The 20,918-nt window shown below is 64.2% G+C and overlaps 1 protein-coding gene across 4 annotated transcripts in view; it reads left to right on the top strand.

Moving 5' to 3' along the window:
- The window catches only part of LOC122495859 (maestro heat-like repeat family member 5), a 65,797-nt gene extending 46,266 nt beyond the window's left edge, over nt 1–19,531 (top strand). Inside the window, exons 20-30 of one of the 4 annotated variants that reach the window (XM_043601891.1) lie at nt 1,108–1,267; nt 2,237–2,418; nt 7,790–7,927; nt 8,399–8,513; nt 9,313–9,456; nt 15,199–15,375; nt 15,966–16,121; nt 16,729–16,851; nt 17,213–17,304; nt 17,543–17,617; nt 18,090–19,531. In XM_043601891.1, the coding sequence (XP_043457826.1) occupies nt 1,108–1,267; nt 2,237–2,418; nt 7,790–7,927; nt 8,399–8,513; nt 9,313–9,456; nt 15,199–15,375; nt 15,966–16,121; nt 16,729–16,851; nt 17,213–17,304; nt 17,543–17,617; nt 18,090–18,417 (1,690 nt within the window). In that variant the 3' untranslated portion in view covers nt 18,418–19,531. Of the gene's footprint in view, nt 1–1,107; nt 1,268–2,236; nt 2,419–7,789; nt 7,928–8,398; nt 8,514–9,312; nt 9,457–15,198; nt 15,376–15,965; nt 16,122–16,728; nt 16,852–17,201; nt 17,305–17,542; nt 17,618–18,015 lie in introns of all 4 variants that reach the window. The other 3 variants (XM_043601893.1, XM_043601894.1, XM_043601895.1) reach the window with 3 other exon arrangements.
- The last annotated feature ends 1,387 nt before the right edge of the window (nt 19,532–20,918 follow it).

Raw genomic sequence — 20,918 nt, 5'->3', positions numbered from 1 at the left:
AAGCCTGTCACCTAAGTCCCTCCAGGCAGGCTCTGCCCCCAGAGACTTGCCCTCGATCACACGGCCGTGAGGGCACAGAGCAGGGACTTGGGCCCACGTCCTTCTGACAGCAAAGGCCACACTCTTTCTAGGCCCCACCCTATGCTTCAGAGTCTCAGAAGCCTCGGAGCTGTCGTGCCCGCCCAGCCCAGGGCTGTCTGAACGCTGGGGTGGGGGCTCATCCAGGCCCCCGCTCTGGCCTCCGGACCCCACCCCCGCCCCTCCAGGCGCTTCTACCCAGCACGCAGGCCCTCAGACCCCATAGCACAGGAAACAGAGGGCCGTCAGGGTCACCGACCTCTCGGGAGCCCCAACACCCTGCCTCCCCAGGTGTCACGGGCCGGTGCCTCAGACCAAGTGGAAAGGTCACAGGACCGGGCAGGCCTGGGCCCCAGCCCCAGCTGCTCCGTCACAAGGCAGGGCCCCGATCAGGGCAGTCCTCTCTCCCTCTCTCCAGTCCTCAGTGTCCCCGCCTGCAAAATGAGCACAAGTTAGCATAAAGCTCTGATGGCCCCCACTCGACCCAGGTCAGGCCTGGGGAGCTGGACCCCAGCAAACCCAGGCCAGGAGGAGCCAGCCGGGACAGGCCTCCAGGCAGAAGTACCAATGGCTGAGCGGGTGCAGGCCCGGCGGGGGAGGAGTGCTCGCAGCACGTGTGGAGGCCCGGAGCGGCAGAGGTCGGAGGGCAGGGGTCAGCTGGACTTTGGAGCCACTGAGGGCAACAGACTCAGAGTCTGTAGCTGGGGTGCGAGGAGCCTGGAGGACAGACCCCGAAAGTGAGACCCAGGAGCACGGACCAGGGGCGGCTGGCCCGCTGTCCATGGCACATCCCCCAGGCCGCACGCACACACACACGCACACACACGCACACACACCCGTCCACGCCGCCCTTCGTGGTGAAGGCGGCTACCCCGAGATGCTCTCCTCCACCCCCCAGGCCCCCGGATCCAGCCCAGCCTCCTCCCTCCCCCTCCCCACTACTCCAGGCACCTGAGACCCCGCTCACCTTGGCCGGCGCTGTGGCCGAGCACAAGCAGGGCTGGCCTCACGGCCCCTCTTTGCCCACAGCCACTCCTTCCAGTTGTGGAGGGCCCTGGGGGCCGAGCGCCCCGTGAGCCGCCTGGTGGTGGCCACGCTGCTGGCCTGGCTGCAGGAGCGGCCGCTGCCCCCCGGGGCCAGAGACGGCAGCCCCCCGCCCGAGGATAAGACCTACCTGCACTCGCTCACCGTGAGTCTCTGCAGCCACTGCCTCCACGCGGCCCCTAGCCGCCACCCGGCCGACCGGCTTCCCGCGTGCAGATGCCGGTGGCATCCAGGGCACCCGCTGTGCGCCAGGCTGGGGGAGGGGGAGCCCCGTCTCCCGGCCGGGGAAGGGGCACGGCCAAAGGCTGAGCACGTCCCGGTGGGGGGCTACGGAGCCCGCTTCTGCCCCGTGAAGTGGGACGGCGGTGGTCCTGCAGGGCTGCTGAGGGCCCTGGGTCACACAGCGTGTCCCCAGGATGCCGGACGCGCTGTGTGGGTGGCCTCACAGCCCGGGGGCTCCAGGAGACAGGTTCCAGCCGAGGAAGAGCGGGGGCGGGGGGCGGGGGGCGATGGAGAACCCCTCCGTCTGCACTTGGGCTCTGGGGCTGTAGATCTTGGAGGAACCTTTGAGGCCGCCTCCTGCAGCCCCCGCCCTCCTGTAGGAATCCCCCCAGCCCAGCTTTCCTCCTTACACAGCCGCAGGAGCGGGGAGCTCACTTCCTAGCACGGCCACACCTGTCCTCCGCGGCTGGACTCTGACGAGGCAGCCGCCGTGGCCGACCCTGTTGTCTCCTCGGCTGAGACACCCCCCCACCCCCAAAGCCCCCTGAGCAGCAGCCCGGAGCCCGCAGGTGCCCCTCCCCACCCGGAGCCCCCAGGCCAGCAGCCGCCTGAACTCGATTCCATCTGAACGTGGCCGCAGAGGGGGGGTCCACCCCGTGCCCGTGCGGCCCCCCGCCCTTCCCGCCCGAAACCACACAGCAGCACGGGGTCAGCAGGGGGGTCTTCTCTGTGTCCCTCCACACCCCGAGCCCCGGCCTCCCTCTGTCCTGACTGCTCAGTGCTGTCCCCCCACCCTGAGGACCTTCCGGACTGAATGTTCCGGTGGGCACAGGAAGCCTCGGGCCGCCGTCCCGGGCTCGGGAGCTACAGCGTGTCCCCTGCCCCCTGCCAGGCCATGAACTTGCTTCACGAGCTGCAGTTTGCCCGAGAGTTCGAGAAGGCGGTGCAGGAGGCCTACCCAGAGCTCCTCCTGGCCCTCCTCACCCAGACGCACTACATCTCGGAGCTGAACCTGCCCGAGGAGCCCCAGCCCGGCCAGGAGGCCCAGCCGCTGGCCACGCCCAGTCCGCAGAGGTAGGGGGGCGTTCAGGCTCCGCCTGCAGGGATGAGGCAAAGACACTGACTTCCCAGGGCTGAGAAAGCAGGGGCGCGCCCCACGGCACCAGGCACCTATTGTCCCAGTTCTGGAGGCCAGGGTCCGAGTTCAAGGTGTCGGCAGGGCCGTGCTGCCTCTGAAGCCTGCCGGGGAGGACGCTTTCTGCCTCTCCCTCTCCTGGCTCTGCGGGCAGTCTCTGTGTCCCTGGCCTGTGGACGCGTTGCTCCCGCCTCTGCTTCCCTTGTCACCTGGTGTCCTCGGCCATGTGTCTCTTGGCTCAGTTTCCCTCTTCTTATAAGGACACCAGTCATGATGGATTAGGGCCACCCTAAGGGCCTCATCTTAACTCGATTCCATCTGCAAAGACCCTGTTTCCAAATAAGACCACACTCACAGGTATGGGGTTTAGGACTTGGACATAGCTTTGGGGTGGGCGGGGGGGACTCAACCCCCGAACACCATCATGGCCAGCACCGCAGTCACGCGGAGGGACTCAGGGCAGGCATGTGGCTGGTTTACTTGCTCCCCGAGGGTCGCTGGGCAGCAGACATCCTCGGTGACAGGACACAGCACCTAACATCTGCCCACACCAGGGCACCGGGTCTTTCCTGAATGTGGTCCTTGTGGGGGTTCGGCGAGATGTTTCTCGTCCTCCCCAATGTACAGATGAGGAAACCGAGGCTCAGAGAGGGTCAGAGGCTTTCCCAGAGACACACAGAATGCCCTCGAGTTGCTGAGCTAGTGCCCGTGGGATGGCAGGGGTGTCCCCCTGGCCACCGCTGAGCCTGTGAGGGCAGACGCCCCTCTGGGTCGCCTTGCGCATTGCTCTGAGCCCCGTACACTTTTGCACCGACGTGGGCGGGTGTGGCCTGAGCGGCGTGGACGGGGCCTGCGTCGGAGGGTCCGCGCCCCCGTGGCACTCGGCCACGGTTCGGGCCGGCTGCCGCGCCCTCCCTCCACGCCAGGTCGTGTCTTGAGAAACCCAACAAGCAAGTCTTTAAAAACCACGGGGACCGACTCTTTTCATTTGTTTGTATTATGATGTGTTTCACGTAATTTGTCAGTTTTAACAGCTCTCCCCAAGGCGCGTCACTGAGAAAAAAATGCCACTTCTTCTCATATTGCTTCTGAATTCGAATGTGCATAAAGTTCTTTTTTTATTCACATCAACCGTGCGAAATGCATGAATCTTCCCTAATAAGCTAATAAAACGTTCTCCTCCCAGAACGTACGTAGGAGGGCCAGGAGGGGGCTGCAATGAACCAACTCCCTCCGTCTGCTACCCCCCCTCCCAGCCCTGCCCCTGCCCACCCGGGGCCAGCCACCTAGCTCCCCCTGCCCCACCTCCCACCCCCCCCCCCTGCCCTCCACGCCACAGCCCAGATCCCAGTCAAAACACATCCAAGGCCTCATGACCCCCAGCCTCTCCCCACTTAATTCAGAAAAAGCCAGATCCTCGCAGTGCCCCCGAGGCCCGTCTCCCTCTGGCTCCCTGTTGCCGCCTCCGGGACCCCACTTCTTGTCACACGCCCCTCACTCACACCCTCTGCTCCAGCCTCTGAGGTCTCCCCACTGTTCCTTACACCCCGCGTGTGACTGCCTCGGGGCCCCTCACTCCCTGCTCCCACTCCCCCCGATACCCTCACTTCCTGCCGGGGTCTCCGACCACCTTCCCCAAAACGGTGGTCCCACTGCTACCCTGCCGCTCCCCCTCCCAGGGCCACTGCCTGACAACTGTTATCTGTGCCCCGTAGACCGGAAGCCCCCAGGGAGCCAGGGTGTCTGTCTGTCTCCCCCAAGGAGCCAGGGTGTCTGTCTGTCTGACTTGGGGTTCCCCCAAGGGGCATATCTGTCTGTCTCCCCCAGGGAGGGGGTGTCTGTCCATCTCCCCGGGGCACCTGTCAGCTTCTTACCCAGGCCAGCCGGTGGAGATGCTCAGGCAGCCCTGGCACCTCCCTCCCGGACCTCAGCCCCACGGCCTCTCTCTGGACAAGTCCTCTCCAGGGAGGAGGGAGGTGGCCCAAGCAACCGAGGGACAGGCTCTCCGACCCCCCTGCCTGGCATAGTCCACCAGCTCTGATTGGCCGGTCTTGGATCACATGCTCACCCGTGAGCCAATCGCCTCGGCCACAGGGGCACATGGGGCTCTGACCCGGTGGGGCTCCCACACCCTCCCTGGGGCTGGGACAGGACCTGAGCCCCCCTTGCCCGGAGGAAAACCCGAAGGGCCCAAAGGAAGGGCAGGCCAACCAGCAGCAGGGCCAGCAAATAGTCCGGGATGGTGGGGACACGGGCAGCCACTGTTACCCAGCGACCGCTGCCGTCCAGGGTCTGACGCCTGGCGGATGTGGCACCATGAAGGGGGACACAGGCCAAGGAGGGGATCGGGGCACCCGCTGCTGAGAGGCCTCCTGTCTGTGGTGCCCCCAGTAGCATGGGGGTGGCACCAGACACCAGGGGGCACCCCAGTGAGGCAGGATCAAGCCTCTGAAGTCCCTGACACCCTGCTAAGCTGGGCCAGCCTCTGGGACCAGCAAGTGCCCAGCAGGGCTGCAAAGACACCACCGCCCTCCCTGTGGGTCCCTTTCCTTTGTATCTCTGACAAACAAAGCCTCTTTCTTTAGAGAGTTAACTGCTTTGGTCAGTTCTCGGCTGGGTTCTCCTCTGGGACCCGTCTTGCCCCCTGAAGGACTTCTCATCCCTTTAGTTTCTCCATCATGGGCCAACTCTCTCATTCTCATGGGGCATCTGATTTCTCTTTATTTCAAAGACACTCTCTTGGACCACTTCTAAGGACAGCCAACATATTTTCCTTTTTGCCCTGGCTGCCAGGAAGCTCATATGTAAAGTTAACTTTCGGAACCTCCCTATAGTACTTGGTGCTTCCTTTCTGTTTCTCACCTCCTTCCAATTTGTTGTCTTTTAAACTTAAAGCTTTCAAGGTAAAGCTCTTTATTTAAAACACTGGTCACAGTCCTGGTTTTGGCAGTTGACAAGGAGCAAATGAGCAATTCATAACGATATGCTCTTCGGTCCCGGATCTGAGATCGAAGACCTCACCCTAACCTCCCCTGTGAGCACTCGGCCCTGGACGAGTGGTCAACACTCCGGGCCTCGGTCAAGGCGAAGGTGAAGGGTTCGATGGCATGACGCCAGCCCCAGCATCTTCTTGTCCATTTGCCCGGCGGGCAGGGGCCCTGGGATCGGCAGGGAGATGTGACTTCCCAGGGATTGAGCAGGGAGGGGCCGACAGAAGGCACAGGACTCGGTCCCGCCTGTCCTCTCCTTACCACCCCGGGGCCCCCATAGCCCTGCCCAGACCCACCTCCATTCCTGGCCAAGCCCGGCCCCTGGCCCCTGGCCCCTGGCCCCTGGCCCCTGGCTGGGCAGTGCCCCTGCCTCCCGCTCCATGCTCCCTGCAGCTCTTGGAGGAAAAGAGAGGTAGAAGCGCTACCTCGTCAGCACTTGCTGGGGGACCACTGTGTGCCCCACTGTCAGCACTTAAATATCGACGGGTGCTTGCTGTGTCCCAGACCACGCTCATCACCAGAGGCGGGACCCTCTGCTAGGGAGCTCACAGCCCCATGGAAACGCACATGGGGGTCAGGTGACAGCCCGGTGACAGTTGGGTGCTTGACACACTGTGCAGAGTGCCCTGAGGGAGAGTCATCACCTCCACAGAGGATGACCACCTATCGTGTAGTCCCTGAGGACCCAGCACCTGGGCTGAGACCTCACTGATGGTTGAGGTCCCTGGGTGGGGACTGGGAGGGCACAGAGGCTTGGGGGGAGGGGACAAGCAGGGCGGGAACAGGAAGGAGGCCTTGAAAGCGGCCTCCACACAGAACAGTGGGGAGCCACAGAGGGCTCTATGCAGAGGGAGTGGCAGGGTCCAACTGGCACTGGGGATGGGTGGTCAGAGTGGGCAATGTCCAGGTGAGGGAGACCCAGCGCTGCCCTCCTGCAGCTAACATGTGACCAGGGGACTCCCGAGAGGGCGTCTGGACTCCAGGTCGGAAAGAGGAGGCCGGGCCTCATTTCCGCGTCGTGTTGCTGGGAACAGCAGCAGTCGGGGCCTGAGGCATCGGCAGGTCAGACGCACGAATCCAGCCCAGTGTCCAGGGCAGGCTTCACCCCTGCACCCTCCCTGCTGGCCTCGGCCCATCTGCACGCACGGCCAAGGCGGCGGAGGCCGGCGACACAGGCCACCTCGAGAAAACAACCGCCGTGGCGGGAACGTACAGGGGTGCAGCCGCTCAGAAAACTGTGGCGCTTCCGGAAAACGCGGAATCAAACAGGGTCCCCGTGGGCTCCAGCAGGCCCGCTTCCGGGGTTTGGGTTGGGGCCCCTGGAAATTCCATCCCGGGACACTCGGTTTGGCAAATCTGCTCGGGATCGTGCTTGGTCCTCGCTGATAGCCTCATTCCGGGAGCCGGCTCACACATCCAGGCCGATGCGACCTGTCGCGTGGGGCCAAGACGGACGTGACGAGGCGCAGGGTGGTGGGATGGCGGGAGCCGGGCCTGCCCTCCCGGGCCCGCGCCCTGTGTCCTGCCTGCAGTGCCTGGACAGCCCTAGGCCCGTGACCGAGCTGTCACGGTGCAGCTGGGGAGCCAGGGGCCTCGCTGCTCTTCTCCTCTGCTGCCCCCGGCCAGGCGTGTGACCGGGACAGACAGGCCACTGGATCTCGAGCTCGCCACCCCGCCCTGCCGTGTGTCCGGCAAACTTTCTTGAGTTCCCGTGCGCATGCGGCCAGCGGAACCTGGTTTCTCTGCGTCCCCTGAAGGCGGAGGGGTGTCAGGAGTGCCGAACGGCCACTTGTCTGGGCTTCCGTGAAGCCACACCCCCCAGCTCTCCTCCTCCCTCCCTGCAGCGCCCTCTTTGTATTCTTGGCCCCACATTCAAAGGGCACCATCCCTTCAAGGCTCAGCCGGGACCCTCTGTACCTGTGACTTGGGAGACTGCCGATCTCCGAAGCACCCTCCTGCCCTGCCCCCCCCCCCCCCACCGAGCTGCAGCCTTGGAGAGCCAGCCACGGACACGATGCGTGTCCTCTGAGGCTCTCCAAGCACACCTCACCCTGACTGTGCACCAATCCCATCTCAGACCCTCCCTCCTAGAGGGGGCACCCTCCAGGCCCTGGCCCCGGCAACTGACCATAGGGCACAGGCCTGGGCCCGAGTGTCCTCATGCTGCCCCCTCCCCCAGCACAGCTCACCCCCAGGGAGGCCTCCAGGCCACTGGGGCCCTGAGCCCAGACAGGAGCCGGAATGTCCCTTTCCATCCAGGGCGGCCGGGCACCCCGCCGGGGGCAGGGCTGGCTCGGTGACCCCCTCTGCTCCCCGGCAGGACGTCGCTGGAGGCCCTGAAGGGTCTGCTGTCCACCACGGGGCACTGGCAGGACTTCGCCCACCTGGAGCTGCGGGGCGCCTGGGAGCTCTTTGCCACCACCCGCACCTACCCGCAGGGCGTGGGTCTCCTCGCCAGGTACGAGCGGGGCCAGGGCAGGGGCCAGGGCCTGAGCCGGGCCACTGCTTGTCCAGGAAGCTGGGTGTATCGACCACAGTGACGCCTCGGGTCCACCTGTGAGCACGGCCCCTCGAACTCACACGTGTGCGTGCTCGGCCCTCTGGCACGGAAGTCGGTGCCCCGGTGCCTGGCCACGTGCACGCCCACCGGGGGCCTGTGGACACGGGTGTCTTCTCCCAGCCCCACCCCTGCGGAGGCCACCTAGGGGCCTGCTCCTCGTGTCCCATAGGCCCAGTCCGGGCCCGGAACCCAGTGGGTGGCCAGCGGGGACAGAGGGACATAAGGGAATGGGGGCCCACCCACCCCCAGGGACAGCTCTGGCCGCTCAGCCCCAGCTGGGTCAGGTGATGGTGGGAGGGTGGACGCCAGGTCGAGCCTGCCATGCTGCCCTCCCCCTGCCCTCCCCCTGCCCTCCTCCCTTCGCCCCAGGGCCATGGTTCAGAACCACTGCAGGCAGATCAAGGCAGTGACCAGCCAGCTGCTGTCCAGCCTGCAGAGCGAGGAGAAACGGGAGCGGAAGACGGCCGTCCTCATCCTCGTCGAGGTAGCGGCCTGGACAGGGGGAGGGGGAGCCCCTCAGACCCAGCCCCCTCCTCCAGCCACCTCGGTGCCCCATCAGGACCTTTCGTGGGCGGAGGCCCCACCAGATGGACCCGTCACACCCACTCCTTCCCGCTCCCGTCTCCAGGGCAGTCCACGGTCTGGGGCTGGGTCCCCCACTTAGCAGCCCCCCCCCCCCGTCAGTGGCCCGGGCGAACCCATCGCTCCACCTGTCCCGCCCTGCCCCCACCCCTACAGAGCTGGTCGGTCAGGCAGAGCGGGGCTCAGGTCGCCCTGAGCCAAGACGGCACAGGTTAGAGCAAGACAGGAGCTGGGCGTGGCAGACTTTGCAACTGAGGCAGGGGCCACGGCAGGGCTTGGGCAGGGGGAGGGGGGGCGCCGTGTGGCATGTCCCTAAATGACCTCAGTGGGGAGAAACCCAAGTCAAAGCCTGGTGCCACTCGCCACCCCACCTGCCACCAGCAGGGATGTCCAAGCCATCCTCCCCGGGGCTCTGTCCCCACAGGTGTCCCGTGAGCCAGGCCATTGGCCCCAGTCTTGCCGTGTGACATTAGGCAAGACCGCTTCCCCCTCTGGGCCTCAGTTTCCCCAGCGAGACATCAAAGAGTTGATCCAGCTGGGAAGGAGGATTCAAGTACTTGTTAACCAAGATACCCCCGGGGGTGCTGGTGGCTGCCCTCCCCAACACCCCTGCCAGACCCCGGGCCTGGAGCCCTGCTCCCGGACACACGCGGAGGCTCCCTACGAGAGCCTGACCCGCCCGCCCTCGGGGACTGCCCCAGTTCCTCTACAGCCCCATGCTGCTGGAGGTGCTCCCCAGACAGGCCGTCCTGACTGTGCTGGCCCGAAGCCTCAGGGATCCCAGCCCCGAGGTCCGCGCGTTGAGCCTACAGGGCCTCGGAAACATCCTTTTCCACCCGGAGAAGGTAAGGGCCCGAGGGGCCTCAGAGCTGGCACGCACCCACACGTGCCCACCAGGCCTACCGGGTTGGAATCCTGGCTCCGTCCCTCACGGCAGTGTGGCTGGGGACACATGACTTTACCTCTCTGAGCCTCGGTGTCCTTATCGGTGGACTGCAGTTGGGGATGGTTCCTTGGCAGGGTTGGGGAAGGGGTACAGTGGCTGCTCCCTGGGGACGTTGTCTCGTCCACACCCGCAGAGGGACAGTGCTATTGCCGACAACAGGTGCCTAGGGGGAGCCCACAGGTGGCACCCAGGCCAGTCCACAGAGGGGAATGCCCCCGAGAATCTCAGAGACGGGTCCTCCCACCCCCTGCTCACCTGTCTTCTCCATCCCCTTCTGACCCCCCCCCAACACCCACCATCACTGGAACAGCCCACTCCCATAGTGAATGGTGGGGGGCATCATCAAAGAGGCAAAAATCGTTCTGGCCCCGGATGCCCGACGTTGCCCCCACGGTGGGTTCCCAGGGTCCCGTGCAGTGGTTAAGCGCCCAGTGATACACCAGGACACCAGGGCCATCCTGTCCTCCAGCACTTGCTAGCTGGCGAGTTTCTTCAGCTCTCTGGGCCTGGGTCAGTGTCCACATCTGTGAAATGGAAGGGGTAAGAGTGTCTGCCCATGAGTGCCGGGCTGAGAACACACGTCTGGGCACAGGGTTCCCCTCCAGCCATTCGCCGTCACAATGCCTTTTCATCCCCGGCACTCTGTGTGGGACCCGCTGGTGGCCGCTGGTGGAGGGCAGAACTGTCAGGTTAGAGAAACATGCTGTCTCACCCGATCGGGAAGCACATGGCCTTCGCCTCCCCCAGCCACCCCAGGGCTGCGTGAACACACCAGAAGGCAAGATGTCCAGACCCCATCTCCACTGCTGAACATACGTATCTTCAGGGCTTGTGGGAGAAAGTGTCTGCTGCTAGGGGACAACATCAGAGCCAGGTTCCAAACAGATTCCGCAACCTTCTGTCTGCCAGCCCACCTCGATCTCATTTTGTTCACCTTGCATGTCAACACAGTTAAGAGATCTCCAATGGGGTGGCAAAGCCCTTTGCACTGCACATGACACATCATAGGTACTTAATAAGGGAGACCGGCACTTCTTCCCTGATCTCTCTATCCCCTCATCCATCCCCCCATCCACCCACCATCTATCCATCCATCCATCCATCCAACCACCCATCCACCCACACATCCAGCCAACCACCATCCACCCACCCACCCACCATCCATCAATCCACCCACCTGTCCACCCATCCATCCATCCATCCATCCAACCAACCATCCACCCATCCACCCACCATCCGTCCATCCACCCACCATCTGTCCATCCATCCACCCACCTATCCACCCATCCATCCATCCATCCATCCAACCAACCATCCACCCATCCACCCACCATCCGTCCATCCACCCACCATCTGTCCATCCATCCACCCACCCATCCACCCATCCACCCATCCATCCACCTACCCATCCATCCATCCATCCACCCACCCATCCACCATCGACCCACCCGTCCACCCACCCATCCACCCATCCACCCATCCACCATTGACCCACCCGTCCACCCACCATCCATCCACCCACCCACCCACCCATCCACCCACCATCCATCCATCCATCCATCCACCCACCCATCCACCATCGACCCACCCGTCCACCCACCCATCCACCCATCCACCCATCCACCATCGACCCACCCGTCCACCCACCCACCCACCCATCCACCCACCATCCATCCATCCATCCATCCACCCACCCATCCACCCATCCATCCACCCATCCAGCCAACCACCCACCCATCCATCCATCCACCCATCCATCCACCCACCATCCACCCACCCATCCACCCATCCATCCACCCACCCATCCACCCATCCATCCACCCATCCAGCCAACCACCCACCCATCCATCCACCCACCCACCCATCTTCCATCCATCCACCCATCCATCCACCCACTCTTCCACTCACCCACCACCATCCATCCACCCATCCATCCATCCATCCACCCACCCATCCACCCATCCATCCACCACCCATCCACCCACCATCCATCCATCCATCCACCCACCCATCCATCCACCCACCCATCCACCCACCATCCATCCATCCATCCACCCACCCATCCATTCATCCATCCATCCAACCACCCATCCACCCACCTATCCAGCCAACCACCCATCCACCCATCCATCCACCCACCATCCACCCACCCATCCACCCATCCATCCACCCACCCATCCACCCATCCATCCACCCATCCATCCAACCACCCATCCAGCCAACCACCCACCCATCCATCCACCCACCCACCCATCTTCCATCCATCCACCCATCCATCCACCCACTCCTCCACTCACCCACCACCATCCATCCACCCATCCATCCATCCATCCATCCACCCACCCATCCACCCATCCATCCACCCACCCATCCACCCACCATCCATCCATCCATCCACCCACCCATTCATTCATCCATCCATCCACCCATCCACCCACCATCCATCCATCCATCCAACCACCCATCCACCCACCTATCCAGCCAACCACCCACCCATCCATCCATCCATCCACCATCCATCCATCCATCCATCCACCCACCCATCCACCCATCCATCCACCCACCCATCCACCCACCCATCCACCCATCCATCCACCCACCCATCCACCCATCCATCCACCCACCATCCACCCATCCATCCATCCACCCATCTATCCACCACCCATCCATCCACCCACCATCCACCCACCTGCCCATCCACCCATCCATTTGCTCCTTGGGCCCTTCATCTATGACTCATTATTTCATTATTTCTTTTGTTCACTCTTTATATGTTATTCGCTTACTCCATTATTCCCATTTGCTCTATCATTCATTCATTCACTCTGTCAGTTGGTCAGTGGATCAGTGGGTCAGTGGGTCAGTGGGTCAGTGGTCCGTCATCCACACACCCGTCTCCAGCCGTTCCTGCAGGCCCGTCACAGGACGCTTCCCTGTGCCTCCTCTATGCCCCACACCAGGTGGGACCCGTGGGGAGTGGATAAGACAGGAGGAGGGCTGCCAGACCAGGACGGCCAGGGCCAGGGAGGGGGCATGGTTCCCAAGTGGGGTGGGAGCTGGTGGCCACAGCAGGGCTGGGGGAACAAGGCAGATCCAGAGCACTGCCAGCCAAGGAGGCCTGCTGGTGTGGGGACGGCACAGGATGAACCGGGCAGGGATGGGGCAGGGCCCAGGGCTGAGGGTCTTCAGCGGTCACTGCCCCCACACCAGAGGAGCGCCCTCTGCAGGACCCACAGGACCACTCCCACTCTCCGGTGCGCGCCTTCGTGGCCACCTCCGCCTACCGCCAAACACACTCTGCACCAGCAAGGTAGCGGCACGTGTACTAGGAGGCCAGAATGTAGCACGTGCCCAAGACCCACGTGAGCTGCGGCGTAAACAGGGTGGACGTGCATTTCTCTCCAGGGGCGCGGCCGTCCTGATCCGCTCCTCCTCGTTCGCTGCGCACCCCTGCCCCTGGGCGCTGCCCTCCTGGGGGGTCTGCGCGGCCACCACCTTACTCCAGCCAGCAGGCACACCCCACCCTTTGAGGGCACGACCCACAGGTGCTCCAGTCCGACTGGCCAAGCGGTCGCCCCAGGCTGCAAGGAGGCACGGAGACCCCACGTGGCCAGCTGTGGCAGGAGCCCTCCTGGCAGCAGCCCTTTGGTGCTCGCTGGAGATTGTGTGACGATGCCACGAACACAATGCTTAATGAAATATTCAACTGCCGTGGAGTAAAGCAGGGAGCCCTCCAGGCAGCGTCCCCCACCCCCACTGCCAGCCTGCAAGCACTCTTGTGCAGGTGCCCTGTGACCTCCCGCCCGGGGGACCCCTTATCGGGCCCCTCAGCACACAGACCGAGTGACTTTTCCATCCCCTTGGCCCAGGACACCTCACTTGCTTGGCTTCCCTCCCACATCCTGGGCAGCCTCTTCCTTGGTCTCTCCTGTCCCTGGCCGGGCACCGGATGGCGCCCGGGACTCCTGCCCATTCCTCCTTCCCATCTTTGCCGCTCCCTTGCTGGCCTTCTCCGATCTGTAAGTACCATCTACTGGCCCACTGCCCACCAGATCCACATCCCAACCCCAGACCTGAACGCCAGCCTTGACTCACTGCTCAGATCCTAGCTGGCATCTCCAACTCAGCACATCCACAGCAAACTCTGTCACTCCCACAAATAGGCACCTCCTGCAACCTTCATCTCAGCCGATGGGGACCCCGGGGGCCGTCCAGGCGATCAAGAAATCCCAGGCAAACCCAGAGTCCGACTGTTCTCCCACTCCACTGCTGCCCTCACTGAAGTCACCAGCATCTGCCCCAGACCACTGCACCCCCCTCCCTGGTCCCAATGGCCGCCCCTGCTCCTTTCCAGTGTAGGCTCACCCAGCAGCCAGCAGCCTCCCGTGAGGATGTGAATCAGTCTCTCCTCTGCTCACAAACAGGGTAGTCATGCTCCTGCCTCAGGACCTTTGCACATGCTGCTCCCTTTGCTGGCCTGCCTTTCCAGCACATCTGTAAGAATTTCTTCAGTCGTCACCTTCTCAGTGACACCTTCTCTGATCCTACTTAAATTTTGTAACAACCCCAGCCTCCACCACGGCCTCCACCCCGGCTCACTCTATCCCCTGCTTTATCTTCTCTCACACCCCTCATCACCCTCTGACACTCATCGTGTTATGCGTGCTTTGTTTGTTTTCTGGTCCTTCCCATGAGAGTCCCATTCTTCCCATTCACTGCCAGAACCCGAGTCCCATCCCAGCACCCTGGCTGTACCCTGTAGGTGTGCAGAAAGTGTTTGTTACTGTGAAATGAGTCATTTGCGGAAACGTTAATATTGTGAAACCCAACAGAGCTCAGGAAGCCAATGAGGTGGCTGAAGACTTGTTCTAAAGTTGTAAAAATCACCCTGGTTTACCACACTATCACTGAGAAGGGGCCCAATGGCAGGAAACATCCTTTTGCCGACAGGCTGCTCTCCAACCGTTTATCTGGACAATTCACGAGCACCAGGCCAACAAGAGGCACAGACAGAACTGGCTGAGAATGAATTCAGTCTTGTTTAAAGTAGTGTGCAAGTGGAAAGTGGTCGTTGTAGCATAGGAGGTCCGGAACCACCTCCTGTGCACCCGAGTTCCCTGTGACTAGAGAACCAGTGACCTCAGTCTGTGCACAGCTGACCAACCCTGTCTCGTCCTGTCCCCGGGCCCTCCCTGGCTGGCCCACTGGGAGGCCGGGAACAGGGGTGAAGGCAGGGTGAGGTGGAGGAAGGGAAGAGTGGTCTCCAGGACTTGGCGGGGGGCCTTCTGACCAGCATGGGGACTGGAAAAAGGAGCTGGGAGCCACCTAACACAGGGCTAATATCCCTTAACCCCAGGAGGACCCCCTCAGAGAGGAAAGCCCTGTCCATGACCATGACCACACAGCTCCTGGGGGGGCAGACCAGGGCAGGAGCACAGCTGCCCTGTGTGCAGAGCCGGGGCGGGATCCCAGCGGAGTTAGGGGGACTGTGCCGGGCAGACACCCAGGCCGGGATGGGGGCTGGGGAGGGGCATCGGAGGGAGGGCCTGAGATTGTTCCGGGTCCAACCCACAGGGCCGGGGTAGGGCGCAGGAGCCCCCACTCCTGGCACCCTCGGCCCACCGGCGCCCCTGCCCCCCAGGGAAGCCTGCTCCAAAGACAGATGCCGGCCTTTCTCAACGGCTTCTTCCAGAACAGCGAGCAGGTGGTTGTGCGGGTCATGGGCACCGTGTCGGACGTGCTGCACCGCCTGGGCGCCAACGGCGCAGCCGCGCAAAGCCTCCGGGTGGCCATCAATGCCCGCTCCTTTTTCGACGACGTGAGTGTGCCCCGGCGGAGGCGGGCATGTGCCCTGCTTATGCCCCCCTCCTGTGCCTACCCCAGGTCCTCAAAGGCAGAGGGACCCCCCCCCAACTCCCCTTCTGCCCGCTGGCCTGGGGGCTGGGGAGAGGAGCCCCAAAGGCGGACACCTGGGTGTGCACCCGGCGCACCTGGGCCGCACTGGGCCCACTGGCCGCCAGGTGGCGCTCGGCCCCTTCTCCACGAGGCTGGAAGAGCGTCGCCCTTCAGGCCCTCCAGCCCCACCCGCTGCACCTTCCCGAAGCGCCCCGCAAGCTGGCGGTGACTGTCTCCCTTCACTGGGAAACTAGGGGGGATACGCCCCGCCCCCACACACACCACTTTCGTGACACTTGGGTGGTCGGGGTGAGATTGCGAGGGAGAGAGAAGTGACTTCAGGTCCTGGTGGAGGGTCTGGGACCCGCGAAGGGCCCTGAGAGGGAGGCACGGCCCTGCCCAGGGGCCCCAGACCTGGTGAGAGGGCTCTGCTGAGGGACCTGAGCCCCATCCCCTCCACAGGGTGGGGACCCCAGGCAAGTTTGGCTGCGGCTCTGAGCCCCCGTCTTGCAGGAACGGGACGGGATCCGGGCGGCGGCCATGGCGTTGTTCGGGGACCTGGTGGCAGCAGCGGCAGGCAGGGAGCTGATCGGCCTGCGAGCCCAGGTGCACCAGAGCCTGGTGCCCCTGCTCCTGCACCTGAAGGACCGCTGTCCCGCCGTCGTCACGGTGAGTGCCCGCTGCCGGGCTTTCCCCCTGGCGGGGCTGAGGGTGTGCAGATGGCGGCAGGGAGCAGCCTTGCTCTCGGGCAGCAGGTGTGGCCACCGGCATTGGTGTCCGTGACTGAGGTCCGCCCCGTGCGCGCGCACGCGCGCGCACGCACGTGCATACGAGCGCTTACGCACGTGCACGCGTGCCGCCGCGCCCTCTGTGTGGGCAGGACCCGGCCTGTTCCAGTCTCTGCCGTGTCCGCAGCACCTGCCACGTGGCGGGGGCTCGGGTTGCTCGCTGAACTTGGTGCAATGGTCAGGCTTTCCCCTGTGCCAGCCGTGCCCCGTGCTGAGGCCAATGAGACACAGCGCGGCCGAAGAGAGGCATCGAGCGGCAGCTTCCAAAATGAATGGGAGACTTGCCTTGGGAGCAGCCGGGAGCCAGGCACTGAGGCCGGAGCCGGGGCTGCCCCAGAGGCCGAGGGTGGGCTGAGAGTACAGCGGGGGAGGACGGCATCGGGCCCCAGACCCACCTGAAGCTCGTGGTCTGAGGGGGGCGGGGGGGACACACCTCCAGCCTGGACAGCCCGGGCGGCAGGTGACCCCTCCCGCGGCTGTCCCCGCAGCAAGCCAAGTTCGCCCTGTACCGCTGCGCGGTGCTGCTCCGCTGGCGGCTTCGGCACACCCTCTTCTGCACGCTGGCCTGGGAGAGGGGCCTCAGCGCCCGCCACTTCCTCTGGACCTGCCTGGTGAGGAGGGGCCTGGGGCGCGCGGGACCGGCCTCTGGGAGGGAGGCGGGGACTGGGACGGGGGGCGGAGCCTGGAGCCGGGGCGGGGCCTGGGAGAGGTCTGGGGCGGGGCCGGGGCGGGGCCCCGGCGAGGGCGGGAGGCGGGGCCTGCCCGATAGGGCCTGGGGCGGGGCCGGGGCGGGGCCGGGGCGGGGCCGGGGCGGGGCCGGGAGGCGGGGCCAGGAGCGAGGCTCCAGGCTTGGCGCGCTGCTGTGTCCCTCACCGCACCCGCAGCCCCCGGGGCTGGCAGGGGCGGGGCTGGGCTGGGGCTCTGGACTAGTCCCTGCTCCAGCACGCTGTCCTCCGGCCAGATGACCCACAGCCAGGAGGAGTTCAGCATCCACTTGGCGCAGGCCCTCAGCTACCTGCACAGCCGCCACCACCACATCAAGACCTGGGCTGCGCTCTTCATAGGTGAGCAGGGACGGCCAGGCCCCGGGACCCTCCTGCCTGCCCTGCCTGAGCATCCTGACCCTCTCCTGCCCTGGTCCGGCCCGCCAGCACCTGCCAGGCTACTGCAAGCGCAGCTCGGGGTCTGCTGGCAGGAGAGGAGAGGTGGTGGGTGAGGGGCCCCAGAAGGCCTGGAGAGGGTCTGACGCTCACCCACCAGCGAGCCCTCTTCCACTGGCGGGCTCCTCTATCTGTCCCACAGGGTACAACATCTGCTACCACCCCCAGGCCGTGTCCCAGGTGGTGAACAGCATGGACACAAACCTGTTGCTCTGCAGTAAGCAGCCCCGTTCCCCCCCCCCCCCCCCCCGCGCGCAGGACCCCCAGCCACACCTCCCACCCCACTTCTGGAGGTTCCCCCCGCCCTGGACCCCAGCCCACACCTCCAGAGGTAGAGATGGGCACCTGTGGGATGGGGCTCACACCCACTCACTCCACCTGAGGCTCCAATAAAGTAAGGCTGTGGGTGGGCGCCCAAAAGTGAGGGGCGAGGAATAGGTGGGGTTGGGGAGGCAGAGGAAGTGGGGTCCAGGTGTGGTCCTGCCACGCCCCCACCCCTGCTGGAAGGAGGGGCTGCTCTCCGTGAGCATGGGCCCTGGGACTCCCTCCACCAGGGTGGGGCTGGGGGCAGACGGGACCCCGGGGCACCTCTGACTTGTCTCTCCTCCCCTGGAGCTTTTGAAGATCTCAAAAAAGACCCAGAGCCCGGCATCCGGGAATTTGCCAGCAGGCAGCTGTCTTTCCTTCAGGAGATGGCCGCCAGACCGCAGTGACCTCCAGCCGTCCTCCCTCACCCTCCTCCTCCCCTGTGCCCACCGAATTGGTCAACCCTGCCCCGTCCACACGGAGCTTGGATGCATAAGATGTTTCCATTTGAAAAAAAGATGTAGATTCAACAAAGAACCTTCACACCTGCCAGCTCCCTGCCCGCCATCTCGTGAACCCAGAGGACCGAGGCAAGCCCACGGGACCCCGGCAGGACTAGGGAACAGGGACAGGCCTAGAGTAGAGGGGGCAGAGCAGGTATCCCAGAGGCAAACTGTGAAGTCTGTGCAGGGTCCTGCAAATGACAGCTAGTGGAAGTCAGGTGGAGCCATGGTCCGCCAGGGTCTGAGTACTGAGGAGGTCGTCCAAGGGCAACCACCGTGGAATGGAGCCGTTTACCAAGGCCCCCCCACCCCCACCCCTGAGTCTTCAGTTTGTCTCTGGTTTGGAGCTTAATAGTCACTGAGGAGCGGGCCGTGGGGAAACGGTCCTTTGGCTGGTCTCCCTCAGTCCAGGTGACTCAAGGTCTCCCTCCACCATGACCCCTCGCCTCCGGAGTCCCGTCAGGGCTGGGCCAGAGCCAGACCTTCCCAGCGGGGCCTGGGTGAGCTGTGTATGGCCCGAAGCAAGGGTCTCAGCTCTCTGAGCCTCAGCTATTCCATCTGTAAAATGGGCAGAAAGACCTTCCTCCCCGGACCCCTCACAGGACTGAGTCCAAAGACGGGCCTTCTGGCAAGCACCCCCACCTCCCATACAGCCACCTGGAGACCAGCCTGACCTTCAGCCAGGCCCTCCCTTCTCAGCCTTGGTTTTCCCACATGTGAAATGGGCAGATGGGCCTTTCCCCGGTCTGTCGAAGTTCCTCCTAGGGCCCAAGCCCCAGGGAGTCTCTCAGGACCCCCCACTCGACCAGCCGGCCACCCACCCACCTACCCTGTCTCTCAACTGCGCACACACCCCCTCCACACCTTTGCTCAGGAAGCTCCTTCCATCCGGAGCACCTCCCCCACTCCCCCCCAGGGGCCTCCACACTGCCCCATCCTTCGAGGACCAGCCTGCATGCCCCCCCCAGAGGGAGCCCCCTTCTCAGCCCCTCCTCAGCCCACCTTGAGCCTGAGCCGCCCCCCCCAACCCTTGCACCAAACTCCCAGGCTGTCTCACCCCACCTCCCCCCCCCAGACTGTGAGCGCCCTGGGGCAGGGATGCAGGTGCACAGGGCTGGCACAGAGGGTGCCCCAAAACTTGGATGGTGCATCGAAAAAATACAGCGACCTTCCTGGAGCACGCATTTACTAGCCTTCTCAGGTGTGTTCCATTTGATAGAGCCGGGGGCCCCTCTCCACCCAGGAGCCCAGAGGGGGCTGGGGTCTGCCGCCCCCATCCTACCCGTCTGTCCATCTCTGAATAAAGCCCCCTGAGGAGCGACTTTGGGGTGGTACTCCCTTTCACAACTCCCATCCTGTGCACGGATCTCCCTGGGTGCTCCAACCCCCTAGCTGGGCATGGGGGATGTGCTCCTTAGGGACCACACAGCAGGTTACAGGGTCCCCTAGTTCCAGCCTGGTGGGTGTGGTCTCTGGGCACGGGTGCGATCTCCCCTGAAAGGGGGACCTTCCCTGGGCTCACCCACCCGCTTCACCACCTGGCCCCTGCACACCCTCCTCCGGGAAGTCTGCTTCAGGGAAAGAAAGCTTGGAGCTGGGTGGGCCTGGACCCGGTGGGTTCCTGGAGCCAACAGTGCCAGCAAGCCTTGAGTCTGGGACCGGGGAGGGTCCCAACTCCTACTAGGGGGCAGCTGGGCTCTACAGAGCCGGGCACACAGGCGGTGCCCTATTAATGACACCAGTGGCAACCGTTCACTGCCAGGCCAGTGGGGAGACTGCGGGACTGGGCCTGTGTCCCTGCTGGCCACACCCCCGGTCCCCGAGAAGGGAGCAGCCCCCAGAGACCGCCCCCCTCACTGGGGCCTGTTGTTGGAGTACTAGCGGGATGGCCCCTAGCAGGGGACGCCTGCCTCCAAGGACACGAATCTGTGCCAAGGCCCTGACGTTGCCCTTCCTGGGTGTGCCTCCAACCTGGGAAGGAGACAAGGGGTGACATCCGGACAGCTAGGTAAGCCCTCCCCCACAACCCATCCCAGAGTGGGATGGAGGGAGTCTCAGGCCAGGCACACGCAAGGACGGGGTGGCCTGGATGCCAGGCCCGGGGCTGTGACCCCTAAGATGGGCACTGGGTCCCAGCAACTGGGAGAAATGCCATCCATGAAGGCCTCTGGGTGGTATCCACAGGTGGCTCCCAGCACCTGCCGGGCACAGACCACCCCCAGACGCTCCACACCAGCCAGCCAGGCCAGCCCTGGGCCCCTCCTCTGGCCGTGCCCCTTTCCTCAGCCAGGCAGGGGCCCCCAGCTCTGGGAGACCTGAGCATGGCAATCCCAGGCAGGCCCCGGCCCCGGCCTCTTGTACACTCAAACTCACTCACCCTGTGTCCCTGTGGCCTCCTCTCCCCACCCTGCGCTGATGGCATGGGGCGTCCCTCCACCTCAGCCAAGTGGCGACCACCGCCTGCACCCTTCTCCCGGCCTCTGAGGCTGAAACGAGGCACCTGGTGGGGGCAGGAGCAGCCGCCCCACTGGACACGAGGCCCTGAGGAATTACCGAGTGAGTCCCCGTCTGTCCTGCAGAGGAGCAGCCCTGGTGACCCGGCCTTGCCACCCCCCGCAAAATGGCAAGGCAACTGGGCAGGGCCCCACACAGGCCACATCAGAGAGGTGCTCACTCTGCTGGATCAGGGATGCGTCCCGGGCCCCTAAT

The sequence above is a fragment of the Prionailurus bengalensis genome, chromosome F2 (genome assembly GCF_016509475.1).
Source record: "Prionailurus bengalensis isolate Pbe53 chromosome F2, Fcat_Pben_1.1_paternal_pri, whole genome shotgun sequence".
NCBI classification, from domain to species: Eukaryota; Metazoa; Chordata; class Mammalia; order Carnivora; family Felidae; genus Prionailurus; species Prionailurus bengalensis.
Note: the sequence above shows the minus strand (reverse complement) of the source record. Positions and strands in the feature narration are given on the sequence as shown.